We start from the raw sequence: 18,343 nt of genomic DNA on the forward strand, positions 1-18,343 counted from the left end.
AGCATGACTTCGTCACGAAGGACGCGCCAAAATGTTTTGGCCGTTGACTGGAATCCAGATTCACTCCGATTATTTACCTTGGTCCTTCAACACGCGAGTTTTCACCAAAACTGTTACAGAGCTGGTGTCATGCAGCAAAGTCCAACGGAAGTAATAGCTGCTAAGTTGAGATTTTGCCCACCACAGAGGGAAACCTTTGTCTCAGTTTAACGCTCCTAAAATACACACGGAAGTTTGAGTGTCAAATATAAGGTAATTTTAAATGCTTCCCAAAACTAGTTAAGGTACCACAAATCAAAACTGATGGGGACTGGCACATAAAGGTTATCACGCGAGTGTGCTTGACCAAGGCTCGCTAAATACAATGTTTATTCCGAATACAGGATATTTACCATACCCAAACACACAAGCGGGATGTCATATGATGTCATTCTTCAATTCTGTGCTCGAAAATTTCTTTCGATCTATCACAAACATTACCTAGATATCTAAACATTGCATTTTTTCCTGGAATGTGCGCATTGATATGTATTACGTCAGAGGGTAAGTGATGTGGCAGTCGGACAGTGACAGCAGCAAATATAGCTCCAACAGAAACCTGTTTGTTTGTTTTTACATTGTCTTAACAACATATATGCAAAACAACAATTACAATGATTGTTTTTGGCCTCTCGCGGCAATCCATCGGGCTGTCTGATAGAGTTACTGCCCTTTATCAAAGGGAAGCTACTCTAACCCTAGTCTACGAAACGTCACGGACACAGTCAGAGGTTGTTGACAGCTGCTGTTGACAGTCATAACGTTACGAAGTGCAGTCAGACACACAGCGACAAAACGAAACAAGGTAACAATTCGAACATATGTCGGCCAAATCCAAGGTTGCAAGCCGCAGAGGTCTACAAGCACAGATATGGAAAGTGATCCCGCTTGGCTAGTGCCCTCGCTAAATCGTTTCGCAATTTATATCTCCAAAGTTGCCCAAACTTGTAAAATGCCTTTGCTACGTCACATGCTAAAGTATGGCAGTTACGATCATCTTAGTGCTAAGATCGCTTTGTGCAAGTGGGCCCTGGTGTCATCAGTGATCTTTTCATATAATTCTTACCGCAGTTTTGCCTTTGGCGCCAGTGGAATCGCGTCGGATGATCGAGACCGGATGTTCTCTGGCGTTGACGGCATGCACAATTTGCACATTTTAAAATCATAAGGATTTTATTGTTAGTATTTTCATTTGATTAAAACTGTTTTAAAACTCTAATTTAAAAAAAATCCAAACATTTATTTCCAAGAAACCAAAAGTCTCAGAAGCTTTACTGTGCGCGTATCGAAATAAGATATGTCCTCTTCTTTGATGTGTCATAATGTTCCTCACTTTCTCTCAGTGACAGGGTTTGTCCCTTCTGTCCAACCAAGAAAGTGAAATCTCACTGAATGCGATAAAGGAACGATAAAGGATCTGTCACAAACTGAACATCCAGCGAGACCCGCGAATATCCGGATTAGAATATGTCTTCAGCAACCATGCTTGTCGTATGAGGAGACTAATGGGATTGGGTGGTCAGGCTCGCCGACTTGGTTGATGCATGTAATTGTATCCCAATTGCGTGGATCGATGCTCCTGATATCAATTACTGGATTATCTGGTCCAGACTCGATCATTTACAAACCGCCGTCATATAGCTGGAATATTGCTGAGTGCAGCGTTAAACAAACAAGCAAACGAACATTCAGCGACAAGTGTTTTATCTGTTATAAAACATCCAGATATTACTGAAAAACCTTTCTCCTTTGAATCGACAACTGTATGTTTGGATATGTGTATGGATGTATGTAATTCTCTGTGTAAGTGTGTTGATACATCTATACAGGCCTATTCATGTGTTTGTCTGCGTCAGTGTCCAGATGTAACAGTAAGTATGTCTTCATGTGTGTATGGAATGTGAATATGTGTGTGAGCGCGTGTCGGCATTTGCTTATTGTGTTTATATATTGTTATGTACATGTAGTGTGTGCGTAATTGTTTCCAGGGGTGCACCTCTCAGCAAAACGTCACCGATTTCTCGGGCAAAAACGGCCCCTCTATTTCAAATAACGATAAGAACGATTTATGCAGTAGTATATTTACATGCTTTATTATGTTATGTTGTAGTATATGTTTTTCTTTGGCGGGGACACGATCTGTTATCCGAAGAAAAATTCCTGGCTGCTGGCAGAAAGGGGAAATAATAAAAAAAATAATAAGGTGCCGTTTTCGCCAGGCAATAGTAGCTGTTTTCGCTTTAGTCAACGTGACGCTTTAGCCAATCGCCATTTTATATGTTGTGTGTGTTATGTTGAAATTATCAGCTTGCAATCAAGATTGTACAGAAAGTGAGTTTGCCTTGCCCTGTAAACTTCTCCTCAGAAACCAACGGACTAACGGAGCCGAAACTTCCTTTTTTTGTGATATATTAAATTTTGACCTTTGAACTTTTTGAGGAAATATAGCACACGTGTAGTTGGTAGTGGGGCTTAACACGTCCCATTTTAACAATATTTTAAATTTGAACCATGCTCCTAAAAATGAATGTCCTCAAACTGTAAATGCCATCTCCGCAAAAACAACTGGACCAAAGAAACTGAAAATCAACATGCATGCTTGTTTCCCCAATGGTAATACCTGAATTTGTTCAAGAGGTCAAAATGCGATTTCCACTATATCCACCACGTGACATGTTATTCAAATTATTTATTACATGCTCCAAGTGAGCCAGAGTGACATGGCACTATTTTTCTGTTTTCTTCTCAGAATCTGTCAACTAAACATGCTCAAACTTGTTTCACATTACACACTTTGGAACTGTAGTCAGTTGTTTCCTATGTATCACCATCTGTGCAGAAATACTTGGATAGCAATGCTGACAGCAAGCAAGTGTCGGTCCTTGTAGTTTTCATTTGTTGACTACCACCTGTGAAGATCCGTGGTAGAATAGGTCTTCAGCGACTCATGCTTGCCGTAAAAGGCAACAATGCTTCTCGCAAGAAGCGACTGAAGGGATGGTTGGTCAGGCTCACTGGCGTGGTTGATGGATATCATCGTATCCTAATTGTGTAGGTCAATTCTCATGATGTAAATCACTGGATTGTCTGATCCAGACTCGGATTATTGGCAGACCATCATATTGCTATAATATTGCTGAGTGCGGCGTTAAACAACAAACTACTTACCACACATAAAGGTAACTCTATACTCATTCCTTTGATAATCCTTTGAGTAAGTTCCAGGGCTTTTCAAGGAACTTTGTCCGAATTCCAAACCTTTTAAGCTAATTAATTATTTTTTTCACGCAAACGATTCAGTTCTATTCTTTTACAGGCCTGGGATGCTGTGGAACTCAACTCGATCAAAATGATATTGTATGACGATGTTACGATACATAAAGTTAGAGATGGTGAGTGGTAGCTACAGCTTGTGAATAATGGACTATGGCCCAACCCAAGCAATCGTTAGCATGAGCAGCAATCCATGCGCAGCGAATAAGTTTGGCTTTACTCCACTTTTAGCAATATTACAGTCATATCACTGCCTAATGTGGGAGGAAAGCCCGAAGTTGAGAGGATGTTTACCACTTAGTGACACCCACGAGCACGGGTATGGTGCTGACAAACCTAGAAACATAATTGGGGCGAAATTCAAACCCACAATCATAGGTTTCTGGCGTGCCCAAGGGACGCAACTCTGCTCAGTGAATTGTGGTGCCTTTTATTCCATGGATGCCAGTCAAGGTTCATGACTGGTTATTGGTTCCACGGGATTAGACAGACATATTACAGACTGCTCCATCTACACATATGCAAACACATCCAATAACCTTGATTATAGTTGATATTTATTTATGTCAGTATGCTTCATGTAAGTTGCAAGACAATACAGAAGTGTTTTTCAAACCAATATTTCAGCTATATGATTGCAGCCTGTAAATTTTCCTTTCTTGACAAACCAGTGATTACTAGAAATGTCAAACATCCTTATGAACAATGACAAATAATCAACCAAGCCATTGAGTCTGACCACCTTTTTGTTTGTTTGTTTAACACTGCACTCAGCAATATTCCAGCTATATTATGGTGGTCTGTAAATAATTGAGTCTGGACCAGACAATCCAGTTATTGAAATCATGAGCATCAATCCACGCAATTGGGATATGATGACATGCATCAACCAAGTCAGCGAGCCTGACCACCCGATCACGTTAGTCGCCTCTTACGACAAGCATAGTCACCCTGACCAACTCATCTGTTTAGTCGCCTCTTGACACAGGCATAGGTTGCTAAGGTCCTACCAAGAATCCCACAGGGTAATCACCTCTGGTACATGATACAGTAACATTGATATATCAGGCTAACAAATACAGCATATCACAGTGATTGAAATCTCATTCACAAGATTTAATAAATTGAGTGAGTCAGTGATTTTGATTGAATGCAGCTTCGACCATAACTTCATTTAGGTCATACCATTTATACGGTTTTACCACAAACTGATTTTCACCTTCCTCCTGTACCAAAGGGGTGGTCGGGTAGCCTAGTGGTCTAAGCGTTCGCTCGTCACAGTGATGACCCAGGTCAGACGGGAAGAAGGCAATATGTTATGCAGATCTTAATCCTTGCACACCAATGGCTCAACTTTGTAACTCCCAGTGTACTTAAAAATGCTGTCTGTCCTTCTCCCATTACTATACCACATTCTGTTCTTCACCTTCCTCCTGGACCAGACTCTGTTCTACCTCCGGTTTTACCACAAATTGTTCTTCACCTTCCTCCTGCTTTACCACAAACTGTTTTTTACCTTTTTCCTGTGCCACAACCTGTTCTATGACCTGTGGCATTACCACAAAGCGTTCTTCACCTTCCTCCTGTGCCACTATCCGTTCTTCTACCTGTTGCATTACCCCAAACTGTTCTTCTACCTATTTTTACCACAAACTGTTCTTCACCTTCCTCCTGTGTGAAGCTCATTTGTGGAGTCCCCCGGCATGATATTGCTGGAATATTGCTAAGAGTGGCGTAAAACCTCGCACACTCCTGTACCAGAATCCATTCTTCTACCTCCGACTTTACCACAAACTGTTCTTCTACCTGTGACATTACCACAAACTGTTCTTTACCTTCCTCCTCAATCTCAAACTGTCCTTCTACCTGTGGCATTACCACAAACTGTTTGTTACCTTCCTCCTGTGCCTAAATCCAATCTTCTACCTCTGGCTTCACCACAAACTGTTCTTCACCTTCCTCCTGTTCCTCAATCCAGTCTTCTACCTGTGGCATTACCACAAACTGTTCTTCTACCTCTGGCTTCACCACAAACTGTTCTTGACCTTCCTCCTGTGCCTCAATCCAGTCTTCTACCTGCGGCATTACCACAAACTGTTCTTCACCTTCCTCCTGTGCCTCAATCCAATCTTCTACCTCCTGTTTCACCACAAACTGTTCTTCACCTTCCTCCAGTACCATAATCTGTTCTTTCTTCACAACTGTATGTTGTACTTCCTTCTGTGTAGCAGTCCTTTTCTGGGTACTTGAAATAAGACTTGATAGAGTTAGGCCGCTCTCTCTACCATCCCACCTTGGAATGTCTTCTGATTGCTCTACTTCAGCAGCTGGTGTAAAAGCCCTATGCCATGAACTTGAAGGGATAGAACCCCTGCAAAAACCATTTAACGAAGGATCTCTTTGTTCGAACATTCTTTGGGCCACTTCTGAATGTGATGGTTTGCCCTGGCTTGACTTTAAATATAAGGGTTCATATGTATACAATTTCTCTTTTGTCTGTTCATATCTTCGGATAGGTTTTAGAGTAGATTCTATGCTTGGTCTTCCCTGGGGTGTTTTACTTGCAAATCTTTTTCTTTTCTTTTTTGTTTCCCTATTAGGGGTAGGGTCTTCGTTTCCATAAACCTCGCCTCCAATTATTTCTGGAAGAAGTAGTCAAATTTCATTACAGCAATCTGAAAATATGTTTTCTTACTCAACCAACAAACCAAAACCAACAGTTCAAAACACGAAGAGAAGATTCATATAGAATACTAAGCGAGCTCCCATGAAATACCAATTTTATGAATCGAGTGAATAGTTCTGGTATTTGACAAGCGAACCTGAACTATTCACGAGTTTCAGAAAATTGGTATTACAAGTGAGCGAGTTTAGTATTTTATTTATTACTTGCCATTTATAACTTTTTTTTAGAATTTCACTGTTGTGTATGAATAGGCAGACACCTCTACGATCCACAACGTAATCCAATTGAGTTTAACAGAATAATACTTCAAACACATCAAACGTTGACACATATTAATTTAATACCATACAACGGCCCATCTTTAGAATTCAGGCGTCTGTTCCACAAAGTTATCATAGCGCTAAGGTTATCCTAACTCACATACTTGAACAGAACTTACAATTGTCCTGCACCACAAAGTTTACAATCACGTCAGTCACTCAATGACGTGATTAGTGGAAATTTGTTGCAAGATCCACCAGTGAAACAAATTCAAACAATGCCATGTTACGTCAGCCTAGCAATAGGGTTGCTCGGGTCATTGAGTGTGCATAAGCTCCTCTCAGTGATCCATCATCTCCTCACACAATGTCGTTGAATAAGCCAAGAGATGCTGAGAGCTTTCAATGTTTGTAAGCGTAACTTGTTCCCGCAGTCCACAAGCATGCACTTTGGTATTACACAATGTGTAATACAGCTGTATGTTTATTAAACAGGTGATCACATCACCGCCAAGTACCGGTAATAAATAAATCTATCTCACAATGCATCATTAGCACTTGTTATCAAAGAGCCATTCACAGTGACCTTGCCCCGGGACCAAATTGAAGGTGAAGGTGAAGGTGAAATGGGGTTTAACATGGTTTCAAGATTAACGCACTTATATTGCGATGTGCATGAACGTGTGTGTATGGCTGCTTGTGCTAGTGCTGGTCCACGGAGATAACATGTCGCAGTTTAACATGAATACCCCACTCAGACAAAGTGTCCTTGTCGATCAGTCCTTATTTAGACCCTTAATGCAAAGTGCCAGACAGGGTAGCAACAAGTACCATCTTTTAATTGGATGACACTGCCAGGCCTTCCACTCTCGAGGCAGATGCTCTACCACTTGACCATGGAGAGGGGCCTCCTCAATTTCATTTTATTCGGGTTACAGGATGGCTGTCACTTATCAAAATGAAATATTCAGCTTAACCAAATAATACTGTTTTCAAAGATAGTCAGAGTACTGCATACAGGCACACCTGCTGCACCATAGAAATAATCTTCAGTAGTCCTACCCTAAAACAGAGGTCAAACATTTCAAACTACAGTTAACTACAGTTTTAAGAACCCAAATGGACCACGAATTTCACAAATACAACATCTTTTCAGCAAATGGCCGGGACCAAAAATTATGTTTGTAATTAATATCCGTCAGTATGTTATAAGCATGTTCATCATGAACGCATTTTGGTGTAATAGGTTTCGTTTGGAAACACACATCTCAATATGTCCCTCGTCAATATATCTAAACAATCAACATAGTTTAAAATACATCAATGAAAACTAAATTTTAAAACTAATACTTGCCATAGGTATTCCGACCCTCACTACTTTCCGACTGGTGATGTACACGACTTGAAACAGGGATTCTCCTTGTTCCATTGCTTCCCCTAGTCTGTTTTGCTACTTGCACTCCTGCAGGGGGTGTAACCTTTATATAGGTTATCGACCTGGCACTAGGAACAGGAATTGTCTCTGTATTCAAATCTCTGGTTCTCTGTAATCTACTACTTCTTGGACCCACTTCTCCAGGTAGTTTTACTGCCTTAATCTTGGTGCTCATAGGAACAGAACCCCTGACCATCTGCAGAGAAGGATCAGTTTCTCTTCCTGCTTCAAGGACTCTTCGGGCCACTTCAGGACCTGATTCAGTGTCTGATCCAGTTATAATTGTGCAGGATGCTTCTTCTTCTTGTTCCTCTTCTGACTGTCGTTCTTCCCCACTGTACTCTGATATGTGTTCGTTTACAACAATATTATACAGTGTATGTTTTGCTTGGTCATTTATTCGGTATGGACTCCTTTTTTTCCCCGGACCTCTGGAAAGACAAGACTCTGCTTCATCGGGATACACATGCACCATCAGGACTCCCGACTGAAAAGGCTGGTCTCTCGTCTCAATCCTGCTCTTACACTCTGGCGGAACATCTGGCGTCAGGTGACAGGATCCGCTTCTTTTTCTCCCTGATCCTGAAGTTTGAATAAATTGTTTCTCTGGACTGCTTTTTCCGCATTCTGCTTCTGTCTTTTGTGTTTCCAGATTGTGTACCTGAGAGCTACTCCTGCTCCCTGTACGACCTGACTGTGTGTTGTGTCCTAAAAAGAATGCATTGTCTCTCTATACTGACTCAACACGGACATAACAGGACATTCATATTAAACATTATTTTTTATCATTTCAATTCTTTCAATCATTTGAGCATCAATGCCATAGTCAGAAACACTAAGTCAGGTCTGAATTTCCCTTACTCAATGAAAAACTTCTTCCACTTGACATGGGACCAAACATCCATGGAACCAATATGGGAGGTGAAATGCGGTTCAATGACGCATTTAAGATTCTTACACTTATATAGCAACGTGCAAGCACCTGCACTCATATAGCAATGTGCAAGCACCTGCACTCATATAGCAATGTGCAAGCACCTGCACAGGCAAACATTAACAATGTCATCATTCTGTTTCCTTTTTCTGTGACCCGTGAAGATCTCGGTCTTCAGCAAGTCAGTCTCACTCTTGCTCTTTGTTCAACAGCTACATATGTGTCATAATTACAAGGTCTACCTCTTGCTCTTCCTGCAGAAGCCACATATGCATCATATTTACAAGGTCTACCTCTTGCTCTTCCTGCAGAAGCTACATATGCGTCATATTTACAAGGTCTACCTCTTGCTCTTCCTGCAGAAGCTACATATGCGTCATATACACATGGTCTACCTCTTGCTCTTCCTGCAGAAGCTACATATGCGACATATTTACAAGGTCTACCTCTTGCTCTTCATTCAACAACCATATGCGTCATATTTACAAGGTCTACCTCTTGCTCTACATTCAACAACCATATGCGTCATATATACAAGGTCTACCTCTTCCTCTTCATTCAACAACTATATGCATCATATTTACAAGGTTTACCTCTTGCTCTTCATTCAACAACCATATGCGTCACATTTACAAGGTCTACCTCTTGTTCTTCATGCAACAACCATATGCGTCATATGTACAAGGTCTACCTCTTGTTCTTCCTGCAACAACCATATGCGTCATATTTACAAGGTCTACCTCTTGCTCTTCATTCAACAACCATATGAGTCATATTTACAAGGTCTACCTCTTGTTCTTCCTGCAACAACCATATGTGTCATATTTACAAGGTCTACCTCTTGTTCTTCCTGCAACAGCCATACGAGGGTCATCCATATGTGGTCTACATCTTCCTGAAACAGCCATATTATATATGAGTCATTTTTATGAGGTCTAAATCTCGCTCTTCCTGCAACACCTACATATTTACATGGTCCACCTCTTGCTCTTCTTTCAACAGGGGGCACAGTGGCCAAATCGTCTAAGGTGCTGCGATTCGCTGTGCAGAGTTGCGTCCCTTGGGCATGCCAGAAACCTATGATTGTGGGTTCGAATCCTGGTTCGCCCTGATTATATTTCTAGGTTTGTCAGCGCCATACCTGTGCTCGTGGGTTTCACCGAAATGGTAAATGTCTGAGACCTGCATCACTTCAGGTTTTCCTCCCACATTAAGCTGACAGGCCGTGATATAACTGGAATACTGTTAAAAGCAGCATTAAACCCAACTCACTCTTCTTTCAACAGTTACATTTGCGTCATAATTGCGAGGTCTACCAATTGTTCTTATTTCAACAGCTACATATGTGTCATATTTACAAGGTCTACCTCTTGCTCTTCCTGCAGAAGCTACATGAGTCATATTTATAAGGTATACCTCTTGCTATTCCTGCAGAAACTACATATGAGTCATATTTACATGGTCTACCTCTTGCTCTACATTCAACAACCATATGCGTCATATTTACAAGGTCTACCTCCTGCTCTTCATTCAACAACCATATGCGTCATATTTACAAGGTCTACCTCTTGCTCTTCATTCAACAACCATATGCGTCATATTTACAAGGTCTACCTCTTGCTCTTCATTCAACAACCATATGCGTCATATTTACAAGGTCTACCTCTTGTTCTTCCTGCAACAGCCATACGAGGGTCATCCATATGAGATCTACATCTTCCTGAAACAGCCATATTATATATGAGTCATTTTTATGAGGTCTAAATCTCGCTCTTCCTGCAACACCTACATATTTACATGGTCCACCTCTTGCTCTTATTTCAACAGGGGGCACAGTGGCCAAATCGTCTAAGGTGCTGCGATTCGCTGTGCAGAGTTGCATCCCTTGGGCACGCCGGTAACATATGATTGTGGGTTCGAATTCCAGTTTGCCCCGATTATGTTTCTAGGTTTGTCAGCACCATATCCGTGCTCATGGGTTTCACCGAAGTGGTAACATCTGAGACCTGCATCACTTCAGGCTTTCCTCCCACATTAAGCTGACACGCCATGATATAACTGGAATACTGTTAAAAGCGGCGTTAAACCCAACTCACTCTTCTTTCAACAGTTACATATGCATCATAATTACGAGGTCTACCAATTGTTCTTATTTCAACAGCTACATATGTGTCATATTTACAAGGTCTACCTCTTGCTCTTCCTGCAGAAGCTGCAGATGCATCATATTTACGATGTATACCTCTTGCTCTTCCTGCAGAAGCTACATATGTGTCATATTTACAAGGTCTACCTCTTGCTCTTCCTGCAGAAGCTACATATGCGTCATATTTACGAGGTCTACCTCTTGCTCTTCCTGCAGAAGCTGCATATGCATCATATTTACAAGGTCTACCTCTTGCTCTTCCTGCAGAAGCTGCATATGTGTCATATTTACAAGGTCTACCTCTTGCTCTTCCTGCAGAAGCTGCATATGCATCATATTTACAAGGTCTACCTCTTGCTCTTCCTGCAGAAGCTGCATATGCGTCATATTTACGAGGTCTACCTCTTGCTCTTCCTGCAGAGGCTACATATGCGTCATATTTACTAGTTCTACCTTGCTCTTCCTGCAGAAGTATATATGCATCATACTTACTCAGTCTACCTCTTGCTCTTCCTGCAGAAGGTACATATGGGTCATACTTACGAGGTTTAACTTTTTCTGTGCCTTCAAGCAGAGACCCTGTGGATTCTTTACTGGGTTTTTCCTCTTCCACAGAAGCTGGGTTTTCATTTGGCCTGCCTTTTTTATTTCCTCCATTTAAGCTGTCTGGTTTACACCCCAACAAATCTGCAAATGTAAAACTTAAAAATTACATATGCGTCCACAAGCACTTGGTAGAAGAAAAAAAGATTATTTCAATACTAAAAAGAATGCATTGTCTCTCTGTACTCCCTTGACATGGATATGGTGGACAATGATAATAAACATTATTTTTTATAATTTCAATTATTTCATTTGAGCATCAATGCCGAGACTAATGGGATCAGGTGGTCAGGCTCGCTGACTTGGTTGATGCATGTCATCGTATCCCAAATGTGTAGATCGATTCTCATGATGTCAATAACTGGATTGCCTGGTCCAGATTCGATAAGAGGTGACTAAGGGGATTGGGCGGTCAGGCTCGCTGACTTAGTTGATGCATGTCATAGTATCCCCATTGCATGGATGCATGCTCATGATATCACTGGATTGTCTGGTCCAGTCTTGATTATTTACAGACTGCCATCATATAGCTGGAATATTGCTGAGTGCGACATTAAACAACAAACCAACCAACCAACCCTGTACCACTGCTTCAAATGCCAATATGACTAAGAATATCATGTACAGACCACCATTATATAGCTGGGATATTTCTGAGTGGGATATCAATGTTAAGTTTCATCATGGTATGTCTGTGAGCTAGCAGTGTAGCACTGTAAAAATAAACCCCTCAGAAACAGAATACTGTCTCCAAGCCAACCAGTACTTGTCTATGCCCTTAAACCAGGCGTAATTACCTTCTCTTAACCTTCTGGTCTCCAGGTAATGACATTGTAAATATAGTCAAAAAAGCAGAAATGTATGAGCAATGGCCAAATCTTATTTAATTTATGGCTGTCGTGCCTGTAATTGATGACGGATTCTGTGCACAATGTAAGTATCACTGGCATCATATACACAGAGGGTTGGCAGGGTAGCCCAGTGGTGTAAACCTTCACTTGTCATTGCAAAGGTCTGGGTTCAGTTCCTCACATGTGTGAAGCCCATCTCTGGTGTCCTCCTTCCAGAAACCGCTGGAATTTTGCACACACAAAAAAGAGCATTAAGGGTCCCTCTATCACTCCCCCACCCACCCTGTCAATCAGCTAAGCTAAAAATAAACATTGTACATAGATACCTTGCAGCTCTTTTTGGGCCTCAGCTCCAGCTGTTCTGAGTTTCTTTAATTCTCTGTATTTCTTGAATGTCTGTACACAATGCTAAATGAACAAGAAGTTGAGTGAAACCTCATTCAGAGATACTGGACAATATAAATTACAGTAAACAACATTTATAACGAACACACTCATAACAAACTGACTTATATAACAAACTTTTTTCTTAGTCCAGGCCATTTGCTATACAGCGTCTTCGACATAATAAGCGCCCAGGGCGCTCTCAAAATTAGAAATAGCTTCTCTTTTTAGAACATAATTTTGGTGAATAAAAACAGTTGAAAGAACATAAATTTCTAGGTTTATGTACCTGAAATGATACAAAAGAAAAGTCTCTCTGTATTATACACGACAGACTAGTAAAATCCTAGATATTTTTTTATATTTGTATACCTATCCTGCATTATTCCTTAATGAGTGGGCCCCTTTAGTCACAGTAATCCAGGATAAGTATACAAATATAAAAAAATATCTAGGATTTTACTAGGATTACTGGTCCTTGGTGTCTGTGGTGAGGGTGGATCAGCAGGTTTGGCCAATCTGGGTGTGGCAGCGGGTTGGAGTCAGATATATCTCTGAGATCGACGAACCAAGCCCTCACTAGCCACCAGGGCCTGACCAAATTCAGATCGAGGTTCTGTGTCGATGTGGATCTTCTAGACGACTTTGGGGACAGGTGGTGTAAAAGCGTACGCTTTTATTCCTTTAACCGGGACCGGAGATAGGTCGGGATCTGGTAGTTCTGGCTGGTGGTGAATAGGTCTATGTTGGGGAGATCATGGTCTCAACAGAGAAGGCGTCTGGGTGAAGGATCCACTCTGTTGGAGCAATTTAGCCTGGCTGAGATAGTGCATCCGCTAGGATGCTTTCGGCAGCCCGGGAAGTGTTGAACCTGGAACAGAATCACCAAATGATCCACCAGGCGAAACAATCGAAACATCTGTTGAAGAAGGAGCAGGGTCAAATGAGTCGTTCCCTGGTTCCGTAGACACCATACGACGGTTATGTTGTCCATCGAGATGGAGAGCCGGGCGTGTCTAAGGGCCTGCTTCCAATGAGCAATAGCCAAGATAAGCGCCTCCAGTTCAAGGTTGTTGATGTGCCATAGGCGCTGATCGGGTGAGCACAGCCCCGAGGCAACCGGTTCCTCCAGGTGTGCACCACATCCCTGCAGGGAAGTATCTACAAATAGGCGCAGAGAGGTTGTAAGCCCTGTCAAGGAGACGCGGCCTAAGACATTCCATTCCACCGCCGGAGATGCTGCTTGAGGTGATCCGGGAGGACGATGGATACTGAGGGGTCCTGGCGTCTGATGTAGGGAGCCAGGAACCTGAACCTGTTGTCCTGTGAGATGCCAACTGAGACTATGATTCGGCCAAGACCGGGTCTGCTCTTGGACTGATGCTGGAAAGCACCTCTCACCAAACATCTAGAGTACGATCTGTCAAGGCGTAAACAGAATCTCGATTCATCAGACATGTCAGAAAACATGGTGGATCTCCAATGCTGCTGTTGATGATATCTAAACTGCTGTGCCCATTGTTGTCTAAGGCGCCTGTATACTAAGGCCAGATGCATTCCTCTGGAAGAACGAATTAATTTCAGACTCGCAGTTCTCAACCTGCTTCGTATCGATGAGGTCTAAATAGATTTCTGAAGTTGTCCCAAAGTGCCAGTGATGAAAAGAAATCTGTTCCTCAACGCAGTAATGCATACATAACAATCCTACCGGGGAGTAGTCTTTATTTGAATCAAGATATTGCTCAGGGTATGGATGATCACATTGTTTCAGGGTGTATCTAAAGACATTTTGCCAGGACTCAATCAAACAACTCTAAAACACATAGATTGTATTGCCCTGTGTGATGAAAAACACAATCCAGTCTGTTTCAACATAGTTTGGTCAATTATTTATTGATTATGTGTGGTTATTTACTGATTTCACAATTTAGTTCTGTATGTACCGATTTCAACTTGGAAATCAACTCATAACAGTGCAATACAAGTCACCTTTACTCAGACATAACATAAGATACAGTAAACTACGTTTCTAATGAACTTGCTTACAACTGATGGATATAATGATATTTCTCAGCGGTAGAAACTGACATTTTTGGTCCACTAGTCCTTATAATGATAATACATAGCAAACCCCCTAAAAATGGCAAATATCTACTAGTCCTTATGATACCTTAACTATTGGGCAGATTGGCAAAGACTATAGGACTAGTGCCAATTTCTAACCCTGTTTCTTGGTCCCATTCATTTACTGTATATATGTTGTTAATATGCTTATAATGAACTACGGTTATAACAAATTAAAATCAGTGGGACGTTTGAGTTTGTTATAACCATAGTTAACTGTATAGCAAAATTAACATGGATTGGGAAATTGTTACTCCCTGTTTTAGAATTCTTATTGATGTTTACCACAGACTTCAGGCCAAATAGTAACAGTATTCCAGTTATATCACAGCGTGTCAGCTTAATGTGGGAGGAAAGCCCGAAGTGATGGAGGTCTCAGACATTTACCTCTTCGGTGAAACCCATGAACACGGGTATGGTGCTGACAAACCTAGAAACATAACCGGGGTGAACCGGGATTCGAACCCACAATCATAGCGATTTTGTGAGCAAGTTGGGTTTAACACCGCTTTTAACAGTATTCCAGTTATATCGTGGCGTGTCAGCTTAATGTGTAAGGAAAGCCCCAAATGATGGAGGTATCCGACGTTTACAACTTCGGTGAAACCCAAAAGCACGGGTAAGGTGCTGACAAACCTAGAAACATAATCGGGTGAACCGGAATTCGAACCCACAATCATAGGTTTCTGGCATGCCCAAGGGACACACCTCTGCACAGCGATTCATGGCGCCTTAGATGAATGGGCCACTGTGCCCCCTCAGGCCAAAGATCAGCCTCTGAGTTTGTCCACGTGTCTCTGGAAAGGGGAGGAGATGAAGACACATATAAAGGTGAATGTGAGATTGAACTTACGAGTACTTTCTTCCACTTCCGCAAGCGTGGCATCGTTATCTGAAGAGAAAAGAACATAGCTGTTAAACCTGTTTCATAGGTTGAAAATGGTAGCAAAGCTAATGAGCAATGTAGGCATTATTGTAGTTCAGATATTTAGATATTTACAAGTTTAAATTTTGTCAAAAGTAAATTGTGACAATCACTTTTAATATCTTTATGTCACACATCACTGTGATTGTTTGTTTTACAGAGATGAAGTCAAATGGTCATATGAAACTAGTCAAATTGCACTGTTGTTCACATGAGGATGTAGTCTACAAATTAAAACAACAAGCGTTTGATATTCAAATTTTTCCTTCATAAATACTAAGAACTTAAATAACACCAAATTCTATTAGATTTGCACAAATTATTGATGTCAGCACTGTTTACATTCAAATAGTTTCTGCATATACTGAGGACTATAAAGTTGGAGACGGACATCTAACATGCTTAAGTTCTGGTTCCTCTGACAGTCAGCTTCAGAGGAGAGCTAGTTTACAGAGCTGATATGCCTTGAGAACTAGGGCTGCAACGAATACACTATGAGGCGAATATGATTCGTACCACGAATATATAGTAACAAATATGAATATTAATTCACGAATACAATAACATAAATTATTTGACATGGTTTGTTAATTATTAATATATTATACATTTATATACCGGTACTGCACTTATCCAGGTACTAGTATCTGCTCAAAAGCGAAAATGACCAGTGACCACAATACTGTCAAATTAAATATTATAAGAGTGTTGTTTTTGAAGAACTCTATGCATATAATATGTTCTTATGGACATTTTTAGGTACTGGGTATGTAAATGCACATGATTGCATATTCATAAATATTCGATTCTAGTGCCGCGAATAAAATTCAATTCATGCGAGTGAATCGTAACAACCCTAGTAATAACAATAGGAGGCCTCACAAATCAAACTTTCTAATCATTGAATCACCATGGATGCTTCAAATTTCTTAGTAGGAGTTCTGATTTCTGTACCTTAAAAGCAAACTGAAAAGTTCCGACATTACAAATTTAGAGATGTTACGAACAGGATGTAAATTCTGGTGATAGATTCATGTTGATTGCGCAGCTGGGATACTGGTGGTGCGAGCATATGTTTAAGATTCAAAGTGCAGAGCTTTTCCACTTTACTTCCTTTTCTTGCAGTCGTTCTGCATGCAAACAACAATACGCTGATGTCACAAAAAGTTGAAAAAGAAATTAAAACAAATCTTGAGGGTTGCTGCTGTCATGTTTGCAAACACAACAGCAGGAATATCTTATTAATGCGCATACATAGAAATGTCAACAATGTTACTCTCTCACACTTAATGATACAATTTTACGAACTCTTCGATATATGATCAGTTCACCTGTTCACAGTGGTTTCCGCCTACCGATGTTCGTACCGCACCACGTGACCAAACCAATAACCTCCACAGGACCTAACATCTGCGTCATATATATTGCCCACCGGTTAACATTATAAATGTATTAGATATCCGAGATATACAGGCCTATCGGTACGAACCGTAGTCCATTTCTTAGTTTGTTCTTAGTTCGTTTAATCTTGTGGTCTAGAAATGCAATAAAGTAAACTAGAAATGGACAGTTTTACTACCGAGAATGTTGCATTTCAACACCTACATTACACGGAACCACCTTTTTACTAACGAACAAGCGCTGTCTCTCAGTCCTGTTTTATAACGGAACAGGATATATTGTTCACGGAAGTTACCGAGGTAATCTGGTTAACGGCTCAATCTGCGCGTCGTAAAAATGCGCAACATGTGATATGGACAGACGGAGACCAGTTTAGTTCCGCTTTGAACATTTCACGCATGTGCAATATATGTATATTTCAGGCCTATGAGAAGGATTTTACGACCGCCTCTACGTCGCCTGCGTGTATTTGGCAGAAATATTGTTACAAAAAATATTGTTGTATCATTGTGTATCATTATACAACGGCACGATTGGCGAAAACGTCACCTCGCCTCAAGCGAGAACGGCTACTATCGCCTTGAGAAAACGGCACCTTATTTTTTTTTTTACCATGGTAAAATAAATGAAATTAAACTTACATGGTCACTTGCAAACACCAAAAATTAGTTTACATTAGAAATTAGCCTCTACTCCAACTATATTCCAATTTCGCCTATACTTATTGTGAAAACATAACATGCCTTGAAATAAAATAAATGCAATTAAACTCACATCGCCACTAACACCAATGATAGTATAACAAGTTTACATTATAAATTAGCCCCCAACTCCCAATTTACTCGCCAACTCTGATTGTAAGGCGCAACTAACGAATTGTGAAATCATTATAAGCTTTGAAGAAAATAAATGAATTTAAACTCACATCGTCTCTTATAAACACCAATAATTGTGAAATGTTAAAACAAGTTTACATTAGAAATTAGCCCCCTGAGTCAGCTACTATCACAATGCTCGGTGGTACCTGGGCCGATATTGTAAACTGTGACGAAGATTAAAAGTGGAGAACTGTATATATGTGAATATATATAGGTAGTTATCTGTGAACAACTGGAAAACAGGAAATTGCATGTAAATGATAAATCATATATACTACTATATAAATCGTTCTTATCGCTATTAAAAATAGAGCTGCCGTGTTCGCCCGTCACATAGTATCCGTTTTCGCCAAATTAACTTCATTAACTGAAAATAAAATTGACCGCATCCGTGGTCTAGTGGA

General features: G+C 40.7%; 1 protein-coding gene across 6 annotated transcripts; it reads right to left on the reverse strand.

The window, feature by feature from the left end:
• Window positions 1-3,877: 3,877 nt before the first annotated feature.
• LOC139450789 (uncharacterized) lies at window positions 3,878-17,323 on the reverse strand. 6 transcript variants are annotated; one of them, XM_071232627.1, is made up of 9 exons: window positions 16,992-17,323; window positions 15,589-15,627; window positions 12,554-12,635; window positions 11,317-11,460; window positions 10,291-10,347; window positions 9,466-9,522; window positions 7,613-8,401; window positions 5,179-5,954; window positions 3,878-5,118 (listed from the first exon to the last, which is right to left on the reverse strand). In XM_071232627.1, exons 2-8 carry the CDS (start codon window positions 15,619-15,621, stop codon window positions 5,221-5,223), a joined length of 1,896 nt encoding a protein of 631 aa, XP_071088728.1. In that variant the 5' UTR covers window positions 15,622-15,627; window positions 16,992-17,323; the 3' UTR covers window positions 3,878-5,118; window positions 5,179-5,220. The 6 variants fall into 6 exon arrangements, with proteins under 6 accessions (XP_071088728.1, XP_071088726.1, XP_071088727.1 ...); XM_071232625.1 differs by having other exon boundaries at window positions 3,878-5,954; XM_071232626.1 differs by having other exon boundaries at window positions 3,878-5,954; window positions 17,266-17,320.
• Between the last annotated feature and the right edge of the window lie 1,020 nt (window positions 17,324-18,343).

Source organism: Haliotis cracherodii, unplaced genomic scaffold (assembly GCF_022045235.1).
Source record: "Haliotis cracherodii isolate W230 unplaced genomic scaffold, xgHalCrac1.p SCAF_8, whole genome shotgun sequence".
Classification (NCBI taxonomy): domain Eukaryota; kingdom Metazoa; phylum Mollusca; class Gastropoda; order Lepetellida; family Haliotidae; genus Haliotis; species Haliotis cracherodii.

What these genes read in the sequence shown, in the direction of transcription:
- LOC139450789 (XM_071232627.1), bottom strand. Translation starts at nt 15,621, where the DNA reads ATGCCACGCTTGCGGAAGTGGAAGAAAGTACTC. An exon ending in TGTTGCAGGAAGAACAAGAG is followed by an intron (nt 9,523 to 10,290) that starts GTAGACCTTGTA and finishes TGGCTGTTTCAG; the next exon opens with GAAGATGTAGACCACATATG. An exon ending in TGTTGCAGGAAGAACAAGAG is followed by an intron (nt 8,402 to 9,465) that starts GTAGACCTTGTA and finishes CATTCTTTTTAG; the next exon opens with GACACAACACACAGTCAGGT.